At 43.9% G+C, this 21717-nt stretch overlaps 1 protein-coding gene across 1 annotated transcript; it reads right to left on the bottom strand.

Annotated features, from left to right (window-relative positions):
- Positions 1–1822: 1822 nt before the first annotated feature.
- On the bottom strand, positions 1823–21130 carry Pwp1 (PWP1 homolog, endonuclein). Its single transcript, XM_036170063.1, has 15 exons — positions 20948–21130; positions 18768–18826; positions 18476–18663; positions 16776–16861; positions 16580–16676; positions 13037–13147; positions 12129–12259; positions 11605–11666; positions 9592–9688; positions 8781–8842; positions 6612–6723; positions 3675–3765; positions 3460–3581; positions 2808–2913; positions 1823–2144 (listed from the first exon to the last, which is right to left on the bottom strand). Exons 1-15 carry the CDS (start codon positions 21017–21019, stop codon positions 2035–2037), a joined length of 1506 nt encoding a protein of 501 aa, XP_036025956.1. The 5' UTR covers positions 21020–21130; the 3' UTR covers positions 1823–2034.
- Positions 21131–21717: the final 587 nt, after the last annotated feature.

Here is a 21717-nt window from a genome sequence, read left to right as displayed (position 1 = left end):
CTATCCTATTAAGCTCCCCAGGTGATTCTGAAGCAGGTCAGTTATGCAGGAGCCCTGCATTATAATCATGTTGCTTAGAGATAAAGAGAAGGTCTGTTCAGCATGTAACTAGGCAACTGATTGCTTGTCAGCAGCACAGGTTATATTTACACAAACCCAGATGGCATGCATGGACTGTCATTCATATGGCTTCAGTGTAGTAAAAAATAAACACTTGAGGTGGGAGGCTGTGGTGTAGCATGGTTGGATGGCTTACTGTGATAAGTTACCAAGTCTTGCACACTGTATGTGCTGCATTTTTACATCGGGGTAGGGGGTTTATACCAGCATACCACTAAACCGAGCAATGCTTTTGCTAGGATGTTAGAATATCTACACTGTAACTTGCCCATCAGAGATTTTCCAACCCCTTTATAGTCAATGGGACCATTGTCACTGACTGCATACTGTTTTGCTGCATGCTACTGCAGGCATGTGGTGTAAAGACCAGGGGCAGGAGTGAAAAGGTCCTATCCGGGAAGAGATAAGGAGTAAAGTGCACGGTGAGCCTGGCTCAGTAAAGACAACTGGACTTTGGACAATGAACAGATCAGGTCTGAAAATCAAGTTGTGTGAAAAACTGGACAGCATCTTGAACCAGGAAATTTAATTTCAAGCTCAAAGCCAAAGCAAGTACTAAGAAGGAAAGTATGTTACACTGTACTACATGTTAATTTTATCTTCACAGTAACAGCTTGTAGACTCTTACCAAAGCCTGGCAGGAGTGAGGGTGGTTTTTAAGATGCAGCACTGGACTTTGGTCAGACCTAGTTCTGCATCCTTGCGCTTTCCCCATCATCTGCCATTTGTATGACAGCAGTCATTGTGTGGGAAACATGTCTGACTTGGTGATTCTATTCCCAGTTTGATAGTTTATAATGATCACACAAATTCTCAGGAGACTGAGCAATGTCTGGCTTTCTGAAAATATTGAATGAAGCATGAGTGAGGTGAATCTTATGACAAATAGAATGTTTACTTACTGTATTGCTTTAAAATAAGAGGATGTCCTATTCACTTTAAGTATTAACATCATAAAACTTAGAAATCAGTTTAGAAATTGGTGAAGTTTGAAAGGAGAATGGACGTTCACTGAAAGAATAAGTGGAAAGTTGTCCTATGAAGTTGAGATTAATGGAACGGTGTACAACTCTTAAATTTACACCTTTAAGTCCAGGGTGCTTTATGAGCATAAGTTCAAGTTTATTTGAAAAGAGGCATAGAGGTTATGAAGTAACTAGAGGGAGAATTTACTGGAACCAGAACTTATTTAGTAGTACTCTGACAGTTTGTTGTCCTGTTAGTAAAATATCTTGATCATAGAAAATTCATATGAACTGACTACCACAAAATAGTTTATAAATATTGGGACAAGGAAAACATTCCTGAAAAAATACAAGTTCATAACCAAGAGCATTTTAACAGTGTTGTCAAAAATATGATTAATATGCAGAAGGTGAAAGTACCTTTAGCAATCACATTTTAAAAACAAAAGGTGCTGGGGAAGACTGCTCAGTCAGTAGAACACTCGCTTTACAAGCACAGGGGCCTGAATTCAATTCTAGAACCTGCCATGCATATGGGTAATCCAGCCTGGGAAGATGAAGGCAAGTGGAGCCCTGAGCAGACCAGCTGGCTGGCCGTGCAGCCCCACGAGTCTTCCTCTCTCCTCCCCAGTGCTCAGGTAAGCATGAACCACCACACCAGCCTGGCAGTCTCCACACCTTCAGTCACTCACATTTCATAAACGTACAGTTCTAGGTCAGATGGCACGTTTAAGGAATCATTTTTAAAAAACTTTATTTTCAAGAAATGCAAGCCTGTACAACACCCAGTTGAAGGCAGACACAGGCTATGGACTGCCACCAAAGATTCAGAGGAATGGCAACAGGACTGAACCTCCATCGTTGCAGCTGCAGGTACACACAGGACATTTTTAGGCCAGTTTTTCAAAACCCCAAGTTCATGTAAGCATCCCAGAGACTGTGATCTCTGTCAGGACTCCATTGGTGTCTGTGGGCTCCCACTCCCGCAAGGGCCACTAACAGACAAGCCTTTTGAGCTGCCAATAACCAGTCTCTCCCGTCTTCCAAATGCTTCATTCACTAAAAGGAACCATGAGATAAGGGTGTAAGAGTTTATACTATAACTGACTAGAGCATAAAACAGTAGGGTTCTGCTCTGAGGTGAAAACTTAGAAAATATATTCAATACTATGTGAGAAAGTAACCAGCTTGGAAACCTGACCAATTAATGTACCAAATGAGTTACGGTTTTATACTTCTCTGGTTTGTTCTAGAGATTTCTAACTGCCTTGGAACAGGGCTCTGCTACAGACTTTTTCCCTCTGTACTGACCGCACATATATAATCTATACATACTTCACATCTATAAATTCAAATCAGCAGTCCAGACAGATCTGAGAATCCTTACCATGGAAGGGAGAACCTAGTGAGAACATACTGCCTATAAAACACTTAGACAGCCTTAAGACAGTAAGTTGTTCACTACTCTTCTGAGGGGCCTTATCTTGTGGAGCAGCTGGGAAATGAGCGCATTTGTGCACCCTGGCACCGGGGAAGGGGAAGTCTTCCTGGAGACTGCTACATTTCCTTCCAACTTTCCCAGGAACCTTCCCACTTCAAGTATGAAGACAAACTTACCGTTTCTGAAGTACAGACCACAGGATGCACACTGGACATGCCTTTGCCATCCATATAGCACATTAAATTCCTGCCCAGAAAGAGCAGGAGCTTGAAGGTTCTCACCTGAAGAGACAGTGCTTATGTCCCAAACTCGAAGCCCTTCTTTCTGACCTCCGAAGGCATATACAAATGGCAAATCAGGACAACATGAAGAACAAAAGAGAACTCCCTGGGGAGAGAAGAACTGGAAGTCAGCGATTCCCGCCCTAAGAGCTAAGTTAGTATACACATGGCTTTAACTGCCGCAACACTACTGTACTGCCAATACTACACATGGAACCCAGTGCCCCCCACACTAAGTATGCCCTATCTGTTAAAGAACGCTTTCTCTAAATGTTTTGCTCAGATATATGTGTGTGTGTGTGTGTGTGTGTGTGTGTGTGTGTGTGTGTATGAGAAATCCACTTCAATGTAGTAAACAAAGAGCCACCAATAGCTCAAGTGTTCCAAGTTCTAGATTTCCTGAGAAGGATAGGCTGTGGCCACTTCTCTATGTCCTTTCCACATTCTTCTTGATCCCACCAAGACTATTAAGCTTGTGAACCAGAAAGGAGTTAGATAGTAACTGAATTCTTTAAAATTCTCTAAATTAGAAACTCTCACCAAACTTGACTAGCTCAAAATTCACTTCAACACATTCTTGGCTGCGGTGACTGCCAGGAAAAGACAAGCAAATATATCAGAAACACAATGAAGGGGTCAGGGAGATGCTCACCATTTTCATGTCTCTAGAATGAATGAGACTTGGCTTGTCTCCTAGGATGTCCCAGATCTTCACATACTTGTCTGCTGAAGCAGTCACGAGGCAGCCCTTGATTTGACTGCTCAGATCAAGACCTGGAAGGTAAGATTAGGTCAGGAGCTACTGCCTGAAATTTAGATTAATTTTGTCACAACAATGTATTTGAAAGAAACATCATTCTTGCTCACCAGAGATTTCATCATTGTGTGCATTAAGTGTAAAGATCGGCTTATCTGAACGTGCATCCAGATTATATACAAAGCCGTCATCTGTACTGGCCTGCGGAGTAAAAGACGGACAAGACCATGTTGATGACAACAGAGTCAGGCAGTGGAGAAGCATGTAAATTACAGTAAAAACCTATTATAACAGACACGAGAACTTACTTTTTATGTCTATGAATCGCAGGGTTAGAGACATGGGGACCCACAAGTGGCAGTCACTGCACAGGGCAGGAGGAATACCTGGGGTGGGGCGGGCTGGCACAGAGGCTTGCTGAGCATGGTGGCTGCAGGTGTGAGCTGAGGAGCACACAGAATGCGAGGCAGAGGAGCAAAGAAGAGGGATGTCGGGAGCCAATAAGGAGCTTAGAAGATGGTGTGATCACACATGTCTCAACACTGCCACAGCAGTAGACTGACATGGAAATAAACTGCGAGGCTCTCAAGAACTGGGGAGCAAAGGAAGGTGGGAGACGCCTATGGGCAACACCACAGGATGGGGTGGGAAACCGAGGCTTTGATGAATGCTGGCTGTGGGGTCAAACCCAAGACTCGACCTGACTTCAGTTCCCAGCACTCACACAATGGCTCAACCACCTCTACTGTAGCTCTAGGGATCTGATACCATCTTCTGGCCTCCATGGACACTGCATACACATGGTACACTTACACATGCACAGAGGCAGGCAAAACTCATAATGAAATGAAAACAAACAAACAAACAAACAAACAAACAAACAAACCAGAAAGAAGCCTTCAAAATCCTCTGCAAAAGCTGGATTCAGGGGTGAACGTAATTGTGATGCATCAATCTCGTACCCCAGGGTAAGGTGACTAAGCATCTCCACTGAAAGTCGTAACAGCACCAATTCTTACACATACTGTGCCAGTGGTTTTCAATCTAGTTCCTAAAGAAGAATCTAGTTCCTTCAGAGTAGGAGCTGGCACAGATTCTGTTTTGGAGTATTTAGTTGTATCTAGGAGGCCTTGTAATGGCACACTTTTGTTCCCTACTGCATCAGTGTTGAGTAGTACCTCCTGCAACTGCTAAAGTTCTCTTCCCATGAGAAAAACTACTCAAATGTTTAGAATAACCATAAAATGATCTTATGGTAATAAATAACCTTCTCAGAAATACTGTTTGAAAGGCTTAATTTCTTAAAAAGTTGTCCTAAAACTGAAGTGTTCTTTTCTTACTCAGTTTCCTAATTAGCTGGGACTGGAACATTTTACAATTGTACATAAAGAAGCTGTGATACAGCCGGGCATTGGTAGCACACGCCTGTAATCCCAGCACTCGGGAGGCAGAGGCAGGTGGATCTCTGTGAGTTCGAGGCCAGCCTGGTCTACAGAGCTAGTCCAGGACAGGCTACAGAGAAACCCTGTCTCGAAAAACTAAAAAAGCTCTTGGGAGGCTGAGGCAGGAGAATCATGCCTTGGAGGCTAGCCTGGGATACACAGTTACACTGTGTCCCAGAGTGGAAGGGTAGGGGGTGGGGAGCCAGTATGGGCTAAATGCACTTGGAAATGGCAATCCTATTTACTGACCAACTTTTCAATTTTTTTGATTTGAGGTGGTTATAAATTAGGAAAATAGTTGTTGTACAGCTAAAAATAGTTAAAAGCAGGGCCAGGTGGTGGTGGCGCATACCTTTAATCCCAGCACTTGGGAGGCAGAGCCAGGCGGATCTCTGTGAGTTCAAGACCAACCTGGCCTACCAAGTGAGTTCCAAGAAAGGTACAAAGCTACACAGAGAAACACTGTCTCGAAGGAAAAAAAAAAAGAATACTTAAAAGCATTTTAGATTAAATTTCATTATTTTCCCATAAACATGATTGCATACTACTGTTGTCTAAATATACTGCAAGGCACAGCTTGCTTAAAGTGCATGTGTGCATAAGCTGTATTTTCTTAGGAACGTGGGCACTTAACATTACTGTGACTTCTGCTTTCCTGGGTTTTCTTGAAGGCTGTTATATAAGGCCAGTGAACGAACATGTATACACATAAACTTTAAGTTTGCAAATGAAAAACAAGTAGAATCAGGTTTTTTTTTTTTTTTTTTTTTGTTTGTTTGTTTTAAGGGAGACAACAGAACACATGAAATAACTAAAATGGGAAATACAGAGTAAGGAATATTGATGGCAAAAGGGTGCACTAGAAAAAACAAGGAGGAGCGTGATGGAGAAGGGCAGGTCAACCAAAATGAAGCCTAAAGGAAAATGCCATAAAGCAGCCAGGCGGTGGCGGCACACGCCTTTAATCCCAGCACTCAGGAGGCAGAGGCTGGAGATCTTTGAGCTTGAGGCCAGTCTGGTCTACAGAGCTAGTTCCAAGGCAGCCATGGCTACACAGAGAAACCTTGTCTCAAGCCCCCAAACCAACCAAACAAATACAAAGGAACCTGTTACTCTGTATGCTAATTAAAAGGCCTCTCCTCTTTGAACAGTATTATCTCTCAGAACATACTCCTATGGATTGCAAAACTAGGATTTTATTTTTCTTTGGTCGATGTTAGTGGAATCTTTGGAAAGGCTTTTCTGCTTTCCATTTGGTAAGTAGTGCTATTAATCATCTCTAGAGTTCCACTTACACATATGGATTTAAGTAAGAGTATCTTCTGGTGTTTTTTCCACTGAAAAGCACCGTAAGTAGGTAGAAGCAGGAGGATTTGCAAGTTCAAGGTCAGCCTGGGCTACACAGATTCTATCTGAAAGTCTTGAAACAGAATATTATTAGGATTAATTTTCTAATTTTTTTGTAGGTAAGCCATTGTATTGTTAAGAAATTGTTTTCAATTCTAAGACCCAGAAGCTTCGTACTTCTAAACAGAGAGATGCTTTTCTGAAAATCCCAGAAAGTAAGTTTTTAAAAACCTGAAGAAGTAATGTACATATTCTTACCAAAAACTGACAGGGTGAGAAGTGGTTCCAGGTCACTCTCTCAATCTGCCCACTGAACCGCCACAGGCGATGGTTCTGGTTTGGATTCCGGCAATCATACAGAGCCACTGACCTGCACATATTGCAGGCCACATTAGGGTTAAATATATTTTAGTGAAATGACAACAGCAACAAACATTGTGAATTCAGAATTCAATTATTTAAAGCCCATTCTAAGTTCTACAATTAAAAAAAAAAAAGAAAAATTGCATTTATTTTGTGTGTGCAGGTGCCCATGTAGTTCAGAAGACATCCAATCCCTTGGAGCTGAATTACAGGTGGCTGTGAGCCATCTGATGTAGGTTCTAGGAATGAACTTAGGTTTTCTGCAAGAGGAACAAGTTCTTCTAATGACTAAACCATCTCTCCAGCCCATTAGACTCTTTATTTTCTATCTTAGATTTATTTATGTATGTGAGTGTTTTGCCTGCATGAATATATGTGCATCGTGTGTGTGTGTGTAGTGGAGGCCAAGAGGGCAAAAGAGGGGGCATCAGATAAGTGGAACTGCAGCTGGAGTTAGAGATGGTTGTGAGCTGTTGTGTGGGTGCTGGGAACATAAAGAGGATCCTCTGAAGGAACAAAATGTGTTCTTAATCACTGAGCCATGTCTTCAGCCCCGAGAGCTGAATCTCACTGGTAGATTCAGGTTTTGTCACTTGAAGGCGCTGTGGCTCTAACTGGAGCCTAACTTCTGCTGCTCAAAAACCTTCACATATGGATGAGTCCGAGTCCCAAAGTCCTGGGCAATTCTTAGTTCCTTTTCCTAGGTAGATTCAGAGCCATGCAATTCAGGACCTAACCACAGCTCTTCTCTAGCCAGGTACTGTACTGGGGAACTTAGGGATATACAGTCTGTTTGTTCACAAATCGCACTGTAGTAGAACTCTAATAGAATCTTTGTAGGAATGAAATAGTTGTTTTCACTGTATCTAGGGTAAACACCAGAATGAACAGTTGTTTCCTAGAAGTACTTAGACCTTGCAGAAATCATTGTGGAAACTGATTGTTTTCTTTCTTTCTTTGAATGAGCTTCACAACCTTTGCATGACTTTGGTCACAAGATGATCCTGGCACACCCTGAGCATCTTAAATTATTGGGTACTGAAAACAGTACACAATAAAGACTAAAGTTCCAGAGAAGTGATGTTTTCCTTTAGAAAATAGGTTAGATCAGGAGCTTTGGCATCTGAACTTGTTTTATCCCCCTCCCTAAAAAACAAAAAACACCTAGCTTTTGTGTGACAATCAGTAAGCCTTTGCAAGGCTATTTGAAGGTCAGCTCACAGAAACTGTTTCTCTCTGTTGCCAGAGAGCCAAAAAATTACATTTTGGAGTGACCCCCTTTCTTTGACTGACCTTTGCAAGACAAAATAGCCTAGCATTCCAGAAAAACTGGAAACAAACTCTTGTAAAGATGGAGTCAAAACAAAGATGGCTAACTGGTTTGATTCTATTAGCTGTCCCTCCCGACGTGACGGGGCTCCCGCAGTTGAGAGTAGCTCCAACTACATTCCACTTAGACGCCTTCCTCCTCTGCCATGTGATGTGTGACTGCGCCCCATACAAGAGCACATCTCCCACTCCATGGACCATGTTTCATGGCAGCAAAAGTGAACTAGTTCTGAACCAAACCTCCAAAGGCCTTGGTATTTCTGCCTTTGGAGAACTGAGTGTTTCTGTTTAGCCTAACCAAACCATTGTGATCAGTTACCAGCTGAATTCAGCTTACATGGGCAGAATCTCAAATGGCAGAATTGAGAAATGTTTGTCTTAAGTCCCCAAGTTTGGGATTGCTTGTATCACAAAAATGGCTTACTGATATATCCTTTAAAAACCAGAGAAGTTACTAGTTCCTATAGTTAGATTATTATGACAAAACCACATTTCTCTTTAGAAGGATCAGGACTGAAAAAATAGCACTATGCTTGTAGCTACCTCAGTCGTGCAGCCTGACTTCATCAGAGGGCACCTGTCTTGTCTTGGAGTTGGTGCAGACAGAAGGTCTTGTGCATACTGGGAACTAGCCCTTCTGAGCTATCCTCCCCCCAACACCTCCCCCCGCCCCCCCAAGTACTTTTAGATTAGTTTAAGCATAATGCAAGAGCAGAAAGAGAAATGCTTTCTTACTTATCATATGACCCGGAAACCAGAGTTTGTGCTTCAAATGGATGAAACTGCAGGGTCTGGACCTAAAGGGAAGAAGGATGAAGAAGAGATCTTCCTTTACCCACTTTGAGTAATAGTGCTACTGTGTGGTGAGACACTCGGCAGTGTTTTCATGCATTCCTCTCTGAAATCCCAACACTGTGTAATCTGCAGGGGTTTTGTTGTTTTGTTTTTTGGGAAGGGTATCACTATGTAGGCCTGGCTGGTCTGAAACTTGCTAGATCAGTGGCCTCATGGCCTTGAACTCAAGAGTTTCACCTCCCTCTGCTACCTGACTGCTGGGATTAAAGGTATGAGCCATCATGCCTGGCTATGAAATACTCAAAAAGGGAAACCGTGTTCTCAGATAAAGGCTAGCACTTACAGGAGTAACAGCACCCCTCAAACCCTGTGATGGACTACTTACATCCCTCAGAAGAAAGGGGAGAAAAGTAGAATGAAATGGGCAAATGCACAGGCCTCCAAGTCCAACTGTTTGTAATACATCAGCACCCTGAGCAGATTTTTGTAGCTACCCATCTGCTACAACCTTTCTTTATTACTGCTGTAACTGACAACCACACTCACCCCAGGGACCTCCGTGAACACGACACAGGGTCATTATTCTGCAAGATTAGAGGATTGTATCTGTCACACAGGGCTCTGTGAACCTCAGTGGTGAAAACTGGTGAAAGCACTTTGTAAATCATAAAGCCATATGCAAATGTCCACATTGCTTTAGCCAATGAGCCACCAGGCTGTTCAAAAGCCTTTCTTCACTAAGTCACCGTACCTTGTCTGTGTGTGCAGTAAGCCTGGCTGCTGGCTTCCCCACAGACATATCCCAGAGAATTACAGTGCTATCTGCTGATGCACTTGCCAGCACATTTCTAAGAAAGGGAAGAAACAAATTAGAGAAATCATTTTTAAAAACAAAGCATTACATATAAGGAGTTTACTTATAATCAAAGCAGTAAAATATTAGAAATTTAGAAAAGCTTAAGAAATACATCCTGAAAACTACCAAAGATTATTAAAATAAGTGAAAGAATGTCAAAGTGGAAAGACCCTTCACCACTTGTTCTGGAAGATGTAATATTGTTGAGACAGAAACACCTATAGGCCAAGCTACAGGCTGATTACAGATTCAGCCACACACTGACAGATTCAACCACTCTGTTCCAAAGCTTACTTAACTTCAGTAGAAAGTGGCAAGCTGATTCTGAAACTTCTATGCCTGTACAAGGGACCCACAAACAAAACTGGGAAGCACACAGTTCTCAATTTTAAAATTAATGGAAAAGTTAAGATTACCACAAAATGGACAGACCTATAGACTGACCATACAGAAGTAAATTTAAGAAAATACACTTGTTGTGAGGCACTGGATGTGGGTGCTCAGAACCAAACTCAGGTCCTCTGTGAGAACAGTGAGTGCTCTTAACCACTAAGCCACTTCTCCCACCGGTTCGTTCTCTCTCTCTCTCATCCCCATTTTTTTTTAAAAGATTTGCTCTATGTTGCCCAGGTTGCCTCAAATCCTGCACTCAAGCAATAGTTCTGCCTCAGCCTCCCAGTTAGCTACAACTATATACCTGCTGCCTACTTAGCTGTGCTGTGTTTTTAACTTGCATTCCTCAGTGACTGTAATTGATTTTTAAAAGTGCCAAGACAATTAAATGTTCAGGTTTGGGGAATAGCAGTGTTGACTGTATTTCTAACAAACAATCCAAGGACAATGGAATATCCTTGTGAAGAAGTCCGACCCCCATCTCAGCACCCACACACCTCAAAACAGATGGCAGGCTCAAGTATAGGAGCTAACACTATAAAATCTCAGGACACTTTCATACAAATTTTGATGACCCTGAGTTAGGAAGCGGTTTCTTGGATGCAACAGCAAATATATGATCAACAAGAATAAACTGGACGCCTTCCACATTAAAATGACTTTACAAGGAAGATGAGAAGATGACCCCACAGCATGTCACATATCTGGAAACACATTTCTAGCTAGGTATTACTTCAGAGGATATAAAACTTTCACAATTCAAATGAAAGAGACATTTTCCATGAAGAAGGTGTACACAGTGGTCTGTGAGCACTGAGAACTCACCTATTCTAGTCCCAGCAGACTGGGAGCAGTGGTGGAGAGTGTGGGGAGGGAGAGGCAGGGTTTGGGTATTTATAAGGTACAGTGTCAGTCTGAGACAGAAAGGCTCTGAAGATGGATGGTGGTGGCAGTTACCCAGTGTGAACTGAATCACTGAACTTAGAAAGGGGTCAAGTGATGATGTTATGCTGTAAATATCTGACCCTGACTTAAGGTGAGTACGTGGGTGATGTGTGAAAAAAGCTTGGTGAGAAGCAACAGTATAACATGGCATCACTGGTACTGCAGCACACAGTTCCCAGTGATGGGGAGGATGGGACATGGTCCCCAGGTTTTGTTTTTTTGGTTTTTTTTTTTTTGAGACAGGGTTTCTCTGTGTAGTAGTACTGGCTGTTCTGGAATTCTTTGTAGACCAAGCTGGCCTCGAACTCACAGATCTTCCAGCCTCAGCCTTCTACGTGCTAGGATTAAAGGCATGTGCTGCCATCACCTGCTGGTTCCCAGGTTTGTAAGGGGCATCTATGGCAAAGTCTGCTAGGGATGAGGAGCTGCAACTGAATAGCACAGCTGCTGCTCTGGAGTGGTGCAGACTGCAGGAAAGGAGGAGGCGGGCAGAGGCCCAGCACAGGCAGGAGGCTCACAGCGTAGGCATGAACTAGAACAATCTGCATCACATGAATGCCATCTTTTTACCTGATTGTCTTATTCCAGGAAAGGTCAAGGACAGCATCAGTATGTCCTTCTGCTGAGGAACTCTGTAATAATTATTTTAATTACTTTTTTGTATTAAATGTCACCCATCACAAACTGCCTTTCTATTAACGTTATCATGGTAAATATTCTTTTCAGAAAGAAACTATAGCAACTCATAATCTCCACAACACAGCCTTTCACCTCTATCCAAACCCTAAAAACTACAATAATGTAGATGTTTGGAACTCACCACAAAAGCTGCCAAATAGAAACTTAAGTTCAAAACTAGCATTTGGTAGAGCAGCTGCTCTGCATAAAGGCACATTACCCACATCATGTTTGTAATTACATGCCAACAAGTTTCATGCAACAGAAAATACATGGGCTTTCTGAAATTAGAAATTACGTTAAATTGTAACTTCCTGTATTGCTCTACCAAAATTGACTGCAGAAATATGTGATCTTATAAGCCTCCTCTCCAGTGACTTGGCCTAATCTCTCTTTTACTACCTATTCCTCCTTACCTTCTTCCCTTTCTTCTTCTTCTTTTTTGAAAGCTTACTTCCCAATGTGAAGACTGGCTCTAGAGAGTCCACTATATCCAGGTCCCACACCTCGATAACAGGGGTCATGTTCCCCACAGCAATGTAATTCCCTATGGAAAGAGACCATGCACTTGGACTATACAAATCTGCCAGTCTGGCCCGTCACACTGGAGGCTTGAGCAGTGCTTCTCAGACCCACTGCATCATCTTGGACGCCTGCAGTTCTAACAACTCCCATGCCACTGCTGGGCTGCTAGTTGAGAGCTATAATTGTAAATGAAGGCTCAACCCTTCGACCTAAGTCATGAAATTCACTGCAGTAAGCTACAACTCTGGCCTTTCCTCCAGGGACTGCTGCGGGGCTGAGGGTCAAGGGAGACTGAGCACCAATCAGCCTTGCAGTACGATACAGTCATCAGCATCACAGTGTTAACTGCTACAGAGAAGCATCGACAGGACAAGGGTGTGCAGAGACGGCTGAGACAGCCACCGAGAAGCGGCTTACATGGGGCAGGTGTCCTTGTTACTTCTATCTGCTTTTCTCCCTCCTTTCTTTCTGAGACCAAGCTGGCTTTATAATTCAAGCTGGCCCCAGCCCCACTACCATTCCACAGCTGGCTCATTTGAGTGTTTTCTGAGACAGGTTATGTCCCTAAATTCTAGCTGGTAACATGATACCACTTTACACTGGGCTTTCACGAGATCCAATAGTTCTACAGTCAAAACATCTTTCGGATTTCAGCCCACAGTGTAGCAGCTTATCTAAACTCTGGAGGCAGACAGATCCCAAACCATTAGTGACATTTCACTAGGAATGATCAAGTACCACTTCACAAACTATCAGCAACACCTCTGACCCATGCAGAACAAACAAGTTTCCCAATTACCAGAGGAAGCATCTGGGCTGGGATCAAAATTCAGCCATTCCACACTCAGAGGGTATGCGGACAGGAGAATGTCATGGTGTACGTAGAAAGACTCCTCTTCTTGATTGTACACTGAAAGGATTGGGAAGAGAGACTTGAATGAATGGGAGACTTCTGAAATTACTCCCACCTCACAAGAACATTCTCCCATTAAGATAGGAGATGCTGCTGGAAGGAAACGTCATGGTCACTACTGCCACAGGAAGTCTGTCTGTCCAGTCTAAAAATTCTCATCTCCTGGCATTTTCCATGAACACTGCCAGCCAGATTAATGGTTCTGCCATCTACTTTCTCTTTACAAAATCACTCCATGAGGAGGACTGACATTATCTGCTAAAGCTCTAGCTGATTTTATGTCTGAAAGAACAAACAAACAAACACCTTAGAGAGATTTAAATGCCTACCAAAAATTATTTCAATAGTTTACAAAGACGAACAATGTAGACCAGCAGCCTGTCAAATACGGCAACTCACAGAAGTAACTCTTTAATATTCACATTCCCAAAGGTGAGGAGCAAAATCATGTCATCACCAAGAAGTACACAATGGTGTGATGACAGAGAGCCCAATCAGCTAAGTTCTACTCGCCCTTGTCCACTTAACAGCTCTTCATTGAGGAAGAAGTGAGAAAATAAGCTAAGGCTCTTTATTTAAATTCTCAGATCTCTGACTATCGGACAGAGTCTAGGATTGGGAACTTTCCCGTCAGGTCCGATCACATTAGCCCCTGCTGAGAAGGCACTGTCCTCAAAAACATTAGCTGCCCGCTGCGCTCGGCACACTGTAAATTAAACTGGTGAAGATGCCATGATCTCAGATGTGTATGCAGAAAAGCCAATCTCAAAAAGACTAATCAATTTTATTTTTTTTAATGATAGTTTTCATTTGAGACAGAATTTTGCTCATTGGCCAGGCTGGCCTCTTAACTTACATGGCCTCTCTAGTCTCGGCCTCCCAAATGCTGGATTATAGGCCTACACTACCACTCCCACCTACAATTGGTCTTAAAGAGAAACTTAACCTATGTTGTTCAGTTAACACATCTAAAAGTTAAAAAACATCAGGACTTAGAACAACTTCACATTATTATATATGCTATTGAAAACCTTATTTTAGAAAATTTTCAATACTGATAGAATACAATGATCTGTGGAATAAAATGGCTTCCTACAGACCACTAGTTCTCAACCTGTGGGTAGTGTATCAAATGACTTTTCACAGGGGTCACCTAAGACCACTGGAAAACATAGATATTTACATTATGATTCATAACAGGAGCAAAACTACAGTTATGAAGTAGCAACAAAATAATGTTATGGTTGGGGGTCACCACAGCATGAGGAACTGTGTTAAAGGGTCACATCATGAGGAAGGCTGAGATCCATTGCTGCAGACAGCCTGGAAGTTCCGTAGGAGGCACAGAGACCCAAGAGTGCTGGCAAGATTGCTCACTAGGTGTGTGCCTCCAAGTCTAAATCCAACTACCAGGACCCACAGCTCCTCCAAGTTGTCCTGTGATTGATACACACGCACGCACGCACGCACGCACATACACGGTGAGTGCAGCAGCAACAGGACTCAGCAAGTATAAGCTCTCTGCTGTCTACCATGAGAGCTCCATAAGTAAAGTAAGGAGGGAGTACATCAAGAGGGCACAAGTGGGGCCAGGAAGCTCAGTCCATTAGCGAGCTTTGCTTAGCACGCTAATCCAAGACCCCCAGGTTTGCCACCAAGCACCGGGGAAAACGAGATCACCCAAAACTAAAACACAAACACCAATGTAACTCATGGCGCCGCTGTGGCCGGCAAGCACCAAGCCTGAAGGTTTTGCTCTTTTCACTCTGCAATGTCTCAGCTGAGCCCGCCAGCTTCAGTTCTGAGGTGGACGGGCAGAAAGAAGACGGACTGAGGGAAGCAGGTGTCGGGGCGAGGTAAGTGCTCAGAGGAAGGACAGAGAAAGAAAAAAGGAAAACATGGGGGTAAAGCATCCCATATACCTGGAGATACATTTTTAGTACATAAAATAGAAAACATATTTCACACAAAAAATACCAAAGTCCAGCAAGTTATTTAATGTTAATAAAAATATCTGCTATAGGGCTGGTGATGGAGCTGTGTGCCTGACTGGTATGGAGTCATGAGTCATCCCCAGCACTGGAAAAAAAAACTCTGACTTAAAATTTTCGAGGCAGATTCCTTTAGAGCCTTCCCTCTGGCTTAAGTGCAGGTATTTTCTGAACTGACAAAACCAAGATGCTTTGGTCACAAAGAGCATGGTGGTAGGGACTAGAGAGATGGCTAAGTGGTTAGGACAGCACTTGTTGGTCCTCTCAAGGGCCCAGATTCAGTTCCCAGCCACCCACTTGGTGGCTACAACCGTTTCTAAAAACTCTAGTTCCAGGGGACTGGATGCCCCCTTCTGGCTTCTGTGGGCACTGCACACACCTGGTACACATCATACATGTAGGCAGACACATTCATTCACATAATAAATAAAATAAATCTCAAAAAAAAAAAAAGGATAGCTCTGTGTTGAATTAGGAAGAAAATAGAGGAACTATTACAAACAGCTTTTAAAAAGTGCAGGACAATATCACTTGTTTATAGTGATATTTTATTTGTACTGAAATGTGATTTTATTTGTATATTAATAAAGTTGCCTTGGGGCCAGAGCAAGCCATAGCAGAAGTAGGGCAGTGGTGGTGCACGACTTTAATCCCAGCACTTGGGAGGCAGAGCTAGGTGGACCTCTGTGTGTTCAAGGATACAGCCAGCATGGTGACCACGCCTTTAATCCCAGAAAGCGAGCCTTTAATACCTGGGAGTGACGGCAGAAGTAGTAAGATATATAAGGCATGAAGACCAGAATCTAGTTAAGCATTTGGCTAGTTAAGCACTCAGGCTTTGGAGCAGCACAGTTCAGCTGAGATTCATGTGGAGGAGGACTCACTCAGAAGTTTCCAGTCTGAGGAAAAAAGACCAGCTGAGGAACTGGCGAGGTGAGGTAGCTGTGACCTGTTCTGTCTCTCTGATCTTCCAGCATTCACCCAACACCTGGCCTCGGGTTTGATTTTATTAATAGGACCATTTAAAATTCCTGCTACACTTCTTGTCTTGCAGAGGACCTAGGTCTAATTGCCAGCACCCTAGAGTTGCTCACAACGATCTGTAACTCCAGTTCCAGGGATCTGACACTCTCTTCTGGTTTCCTTGGGCACCACATGGTACACATACTTTTATATTCAGGCAAAACACTCATACAAATAAATAATGAAGGAATTAAAAACAAAAACCTCTTCCTTAAGGGACCTATTTCTATAAATATTAAAAGAAAAAGACATTTCAGACTACACATGCCTAGAATAACCTGCACAGGAGGTGTGGTGTAGAACTGATCTGTGCCACAACTCAAGAGGTGCAGCAGCCTCTACAGCTGCACAGTGGCCACTGCAATATTTTCACACTGCATGGAAAGCTTTTTAGTGGGGCATTTCCTTTACTCACCATGCACCTCTAAACTGCATTGCTCCTGTTCAGCACGGCCACAGATGATGAAGTTGTCAGTGGGCTTAATCAGGAAATCTTCATGCTCATATTGTTCCTAAGTGGGCAGGAAACAGTCACTGGCTAGAGACAGAGATTCAATAAGATTTTTCAACACCTAGGACCAATCTGAAAACTGATGTGGCTAAACATTTACCGTATCTTTCAGGGTGACATATGGATCTTGATCATTACTGCCATAGACCGTAAGACCCAACAGAGATTCACCAATAGTCTCGGCATCTGTAATAAGAATTCATCCATCAAAATGGAAAAATTAAGATCATCTTGACAAAACCTTTTGGCCAAGACATCTAGTTCTGGACTTGGGTCTATTTTATCCTTAACTGTTTCATATTTGGGGAAAGAAACTGTACAAATTTCAAAGTCATTTCTATTTGACAGCTGGAATGCATTCCCTCTTAGAAGTCACAATCTTCCAAAGAAAGATTAACTCAAGAATTTAACCCTTTTGGAAAATATTACAGCTCTGTTCAGATTCTCTAGCTTGTTCCACACAATGAAAATTCAAGGTGCTAAAGGGGCAGCTTTGAGGGTCTAGAAAGAAAGTATCCTAGAAATGCTGAAATCCACAAAGCAGATAAGGGTTGTTATGTGGAAACCCAGACAGCAGGCTTTACTGCTGGCCAGGCTGCTCTGCAGGCAGTGCTCCCCAACTGACACACTCACTTGCTTCACAACTCTGAAAATGGAGCCTTTACTCCACCTTTGCAAGGGCAGCAGTGAGCAGACCTAGAGTGATTCTTAGGGTTTGGACATGAGGGGTCCTTGAGGGCCCTTGTGTTAGGGAATGGGTTGCCAGCTGACAAGCTTCTAGGGAGTGATTAAATCCTCACAGTTCTAACCTAATCAATGGATACATCCCTGCTGGATCTATAATATGATGGCATCATTTCCAGGTGGTGGAGGGCAGGTAGTAGGGTCAAAATGGAAGGCAAGTCAAATCCAAGCTGCTATGTAAAGAAACCGAACAGCACTCTGTCCACAGTATTGCATTCCCTCATCACTTGGTGGGGCTACAGCAAAGTTAAGACCTCGCGAAGAAAGGGGATCACAGCAGTTCCAACAACCAAAAGACACAAAAATATCAAAACAGAGGACACAGTAAATAAAAAAGCACCATCTTTGGTATTTATGTATTCTCCACTACATAATGAATAGCATACAGGCCACCATTCACTCACTAGAAACCGAGAACAGAGTGGTAGCAGTGAGTTCACTTTGCTGCAGACAAATTTCATACTGCACTGATGTTCTGTGTGTCAGGTCATTTGTTCTCTGATTTTATAAGTTGGGAGTTGCTGATTCTGAGATAATTCTACTAGGTCCCAGAGATGCAGAGTGGCTGGAATTTACCCACTACAGACTTACTAACCCACTCAGGGTGATGGAGGTGCTGTCTCCTCCTCACCCTCAAGACTCAGGTTAATGTCCCCAGGATCACATCAGAATTCTAGCCACAAAGCAAACCCACATGGGCTCTGCCAGTGGCCTCAGCTCAGTTTCCCCCACGTTTCCTACTGGGTCTCCAATAGCCTTTGCTACACCTCCCTCTCCTCCTCATCTCCAACAACAGTGCTGTAGCCACAGAGAACTCAGTGACAGAGGACCACCCCGACATAAGCAGGAAAATAGAAGGTCTCTTTAGATCTCAACTTTACACCTTAGATCAGTGGTTTAGAGTTCCTTCTAGACTAGGTCAGGAAACAAGTCCAAATCTTGAGGTAAATGATCTGCCCTGACCCCAGGACAATAAAACAGACTAGAGCTTTGGGATGCAAACAGCAGGATTTAGAAGGCTATGAGCAGACCCACTAGAGATGAGCCACTTCTCACCTGGGTTGTCCTCTTCGTCATAATTGTCCAAGTCGTACTCAGCCAGCTCATCATCATCTAGTGTACGGTTATCCTGTGGGTCGCCATCCTCCAGGGGCTCCCTAGGCCGTGCCTGGTGGGTACGGGCACTCCGAATGCCATCTCCTGAAGGACTCCCTGACTCCTCTTCCTCACTGCCACCTTCCTCTCTGAGTGAAAACAAAAAGGGAAGTCACTGGAGGCACCACCCAATAACAAGCATCTGACACACTAACCTGGATTTGACCACAGGCAGCAGCACTTCCAAACTCACTGTAATTTTTCCTTTGCTTCAGCGATGAGGCGCTTTACTTCCTCCTTACTTAGCTCTACCTACAAGGGAGCAAACACTTCATGAGAACATATTTTAGAAATCATTAGAAGCCTTCGAACTAAGTCTTCAAACAACTGTAAACTCTAACTTTAAGAGCCATCAAGAAAATCCTGCACATTGATCAAGGCTCTAAATTTAAGTAGGCGGAGCTTGTACAGTCCTTATGATTAAGGCCCCTCCCACCTAATAGTATCCAGAAGTCATGCTCACTCTGCTCTATCTTCCTCAATATTCGAAGAGGCAAATTTTTGTAAAATGCATCTGTGGTAGCCTACTTTTCTTCCAACTATCTCAAACTCCAAGGGCTCCCCCTGTCTTGTCAGTGGTCATCCATTAACAACCCATGTAACATTGGTCCTCTGCTTTTTCCCTATCATCACTGCCAAATGCAAACTGATTCTTTCTGGTAACCAATTACACCCTCCAAAGTCCCCCATCTCTAATCTTGAATTCCTGCTCTATTTTCCCAACTTCCAGTAAGATTTCCTGTCTGGGCAACTTTTGTTCTCACAGAGTTCAAAACTGAGGCCACTCTCTTCAAAACTGTCATTCCTCACCCAAACAATGACTCAGTACTTTAAAACATCTAACACTACTAAATTAAGTTTGTAAAGGCCAACAACGGCTTGGTATTATATACTAAGCACACAGTGTGGGGCTGGCCACAATGGCAATGCTCCACGACCGAAGGTGAATCAATTGCTAAGTTTCTACTAAAGAGTCTGCAGCTTCTTCAGTGGCTCATACCTCTAACTCTGGTATTTAGGAAGCTGAAGCAGGAGGATTGCCATAAGTCTGAGGCCACAGTGGGCTACAAAATGAGCCCTGGTTTCCAAAACAAAAATAAAAACCTTGTAATACAAGAATTCTCTTGAGAATGACATTCTACTTTGCTGAGACAGTTCCAGAAATTTAAGGTTAGAAAACACTGGGGAGGCAGAGAGCTCAGTCAGCAAAGTGTTTGTTGAGCAAGTTTAAGGACCTAAGTTCCATCTCAGAACTCACTTCAAAAACTAGGCGCAGTGATAAGCACACCTGTGATCTCAGCACTGGAGATTAGTGACGGGGATTTCTGGTGCGTGCTGGCCAGCCAGTCTATCTCAGTTGGCTAGCTCTGGGTTCAGTCAGACAGCACACACAGAAACACAAGAACCTGGGCATACACACAAAGAGGTATTTGTACTGCTTGGGGATGGAGCATGAGAACTAGGGATTTTTGTTTGTTTGCTTTGTTTTTTGAGACAGGGTTTCTCTGTGTAGCTTTGCACCTTTCCTGGAACTCACAAAGATCCGCCTGCCTCTGCCTCCCGTGTGCTGGGATTAAAGGCGTGTGCCACCACCGCCCGGAGAGATCTAGGGATTTTTAAGACTCCCCTTCAAATACTTCAAAAGCTGTATGTTCCTTTAAAAAGGAAAACCATTTCCTTTTGGACAAATGCTAATGAGGTGATTTGTTGTCCCTATTCTATAAATATGCATTGACTATCTGCTGTAGGCAAAACACCAAAGAAAACAGTGACTAAACACTGTATTCTGGTGCAATTTACACCTATCGGGAGTATTTCCGTCCCTCAACCCCTGTAAATTCATGTCCAGGCCACTCCCACGCTTATCACCCGGCGAGTTATCACCCAGACACCCTCTGACATTGAACACAGCTGACAGTCAAGTGCAAAAAAGACCTCTACCCTATCTCACTCAAACACATCCCGGCACCCGGAGCACCACCTGGCTTGCAGAAAGCACTTAGTACGACAAACCCCGAGTAACCGCCTCCTTTGCCACAGTCTCCAGCTTTTGTACGATTTCTTTCTTAATGTGTCACAATGACACCTAGTCCTCCCAGTCCCATAACGTTCTACCCGGATCACCCTAAGAAATTCCTAAACAGCAAGCACCCCGCCCCCTTCCGGTGCATAACGTCCACGTGCTCGCGAATCTGGGGGTGGGGCCGGCTCCGGGCAGGGAAGGGGTGCAGTCCCTGCTCGTCACTTCAAGTGGCTACAGTCGGGCCGACCCAGGTAGCTCGCCGGTGCGCCGCTCAGGCCGGGCGCGTGCGTCTCCACGCGGGGCCGACCCCACGAGCGTCCCCCAGGCGCCTCCCCACGCACAGGCCTCACCTTGTCTGGCGTCTCTTTGGCTACGCCGCGGCGGACCCAGGCCACACAGGTCACTTGGCGGCTGCGGTTCATGATCCTCGGCGACAACGCGTCTCAGGCTGGCCACCGGGTCGCCGGGAGAGACTAGGAAGAGATCCGCGGGAGGGGCAGTGCGCAGGCGCGGGCGCCCGCGTGGCGTCATTCGCAGGCGCCGCAGGGAAAGGGGCGGGGAATTGCGGGCAGGGGGCGGGGCCGTACGCAGATAGACGCAGACGGTCTCCTGGGTGCTCCGTGCGCCTGTTAACACGTCGTCATGGAGACAAATATCTTTGGAATTGTAAGGGCCAGACGCACCACCCTACCCCACCACTAGATTTTGATTGTAGTTCCATGGACTTAGAGATGACAAACGGAGACGTCTGTGGGATGTTTATTTTAAGCTTTCGATAAATGAGTTTAATTTTTCAAGGAGGTTCCGCGGTTATGTTTCTTTGCTTTTTAATCCCCTACAGTATGGGGGCAAACCCAGGACCCCAGGCATGCTACATAAGCGCTCTGCCACAAACTACATCCTCATCCTTGCCCCACTGCCTGCAATTTTTGAAGAGTTTCTCACTATATGGCCCAGGCTGACCTAGAACTCTGCGTCCTCTTGCCTTAGCCTCCTGAATACTAAACTTACAGGCATTCATTGAGTCGACTCGCCCAGCAGTTTCATTACTGACTGCTACTTTCTCGTAGTAAAACATTTAGCACCTGAACCGGCATGGTGATATGTGTCTTTAATTACA

Source organism: Onychomys torridus, chromosome 20 (assembly GCF_903995425.1).
Source record: "Onychomys torridus chromosome 20, mOncTor1.1, whole genome shotgun sequence".
NCBI lineage: Eukaryota > Metazoa > Chordata > Mammalia > Rodentia > Cricetidae > Onychomys > Onychomys torridus.
This window is presented reverse-complemented; position numbering and strand designations above follow the sequence as displayed.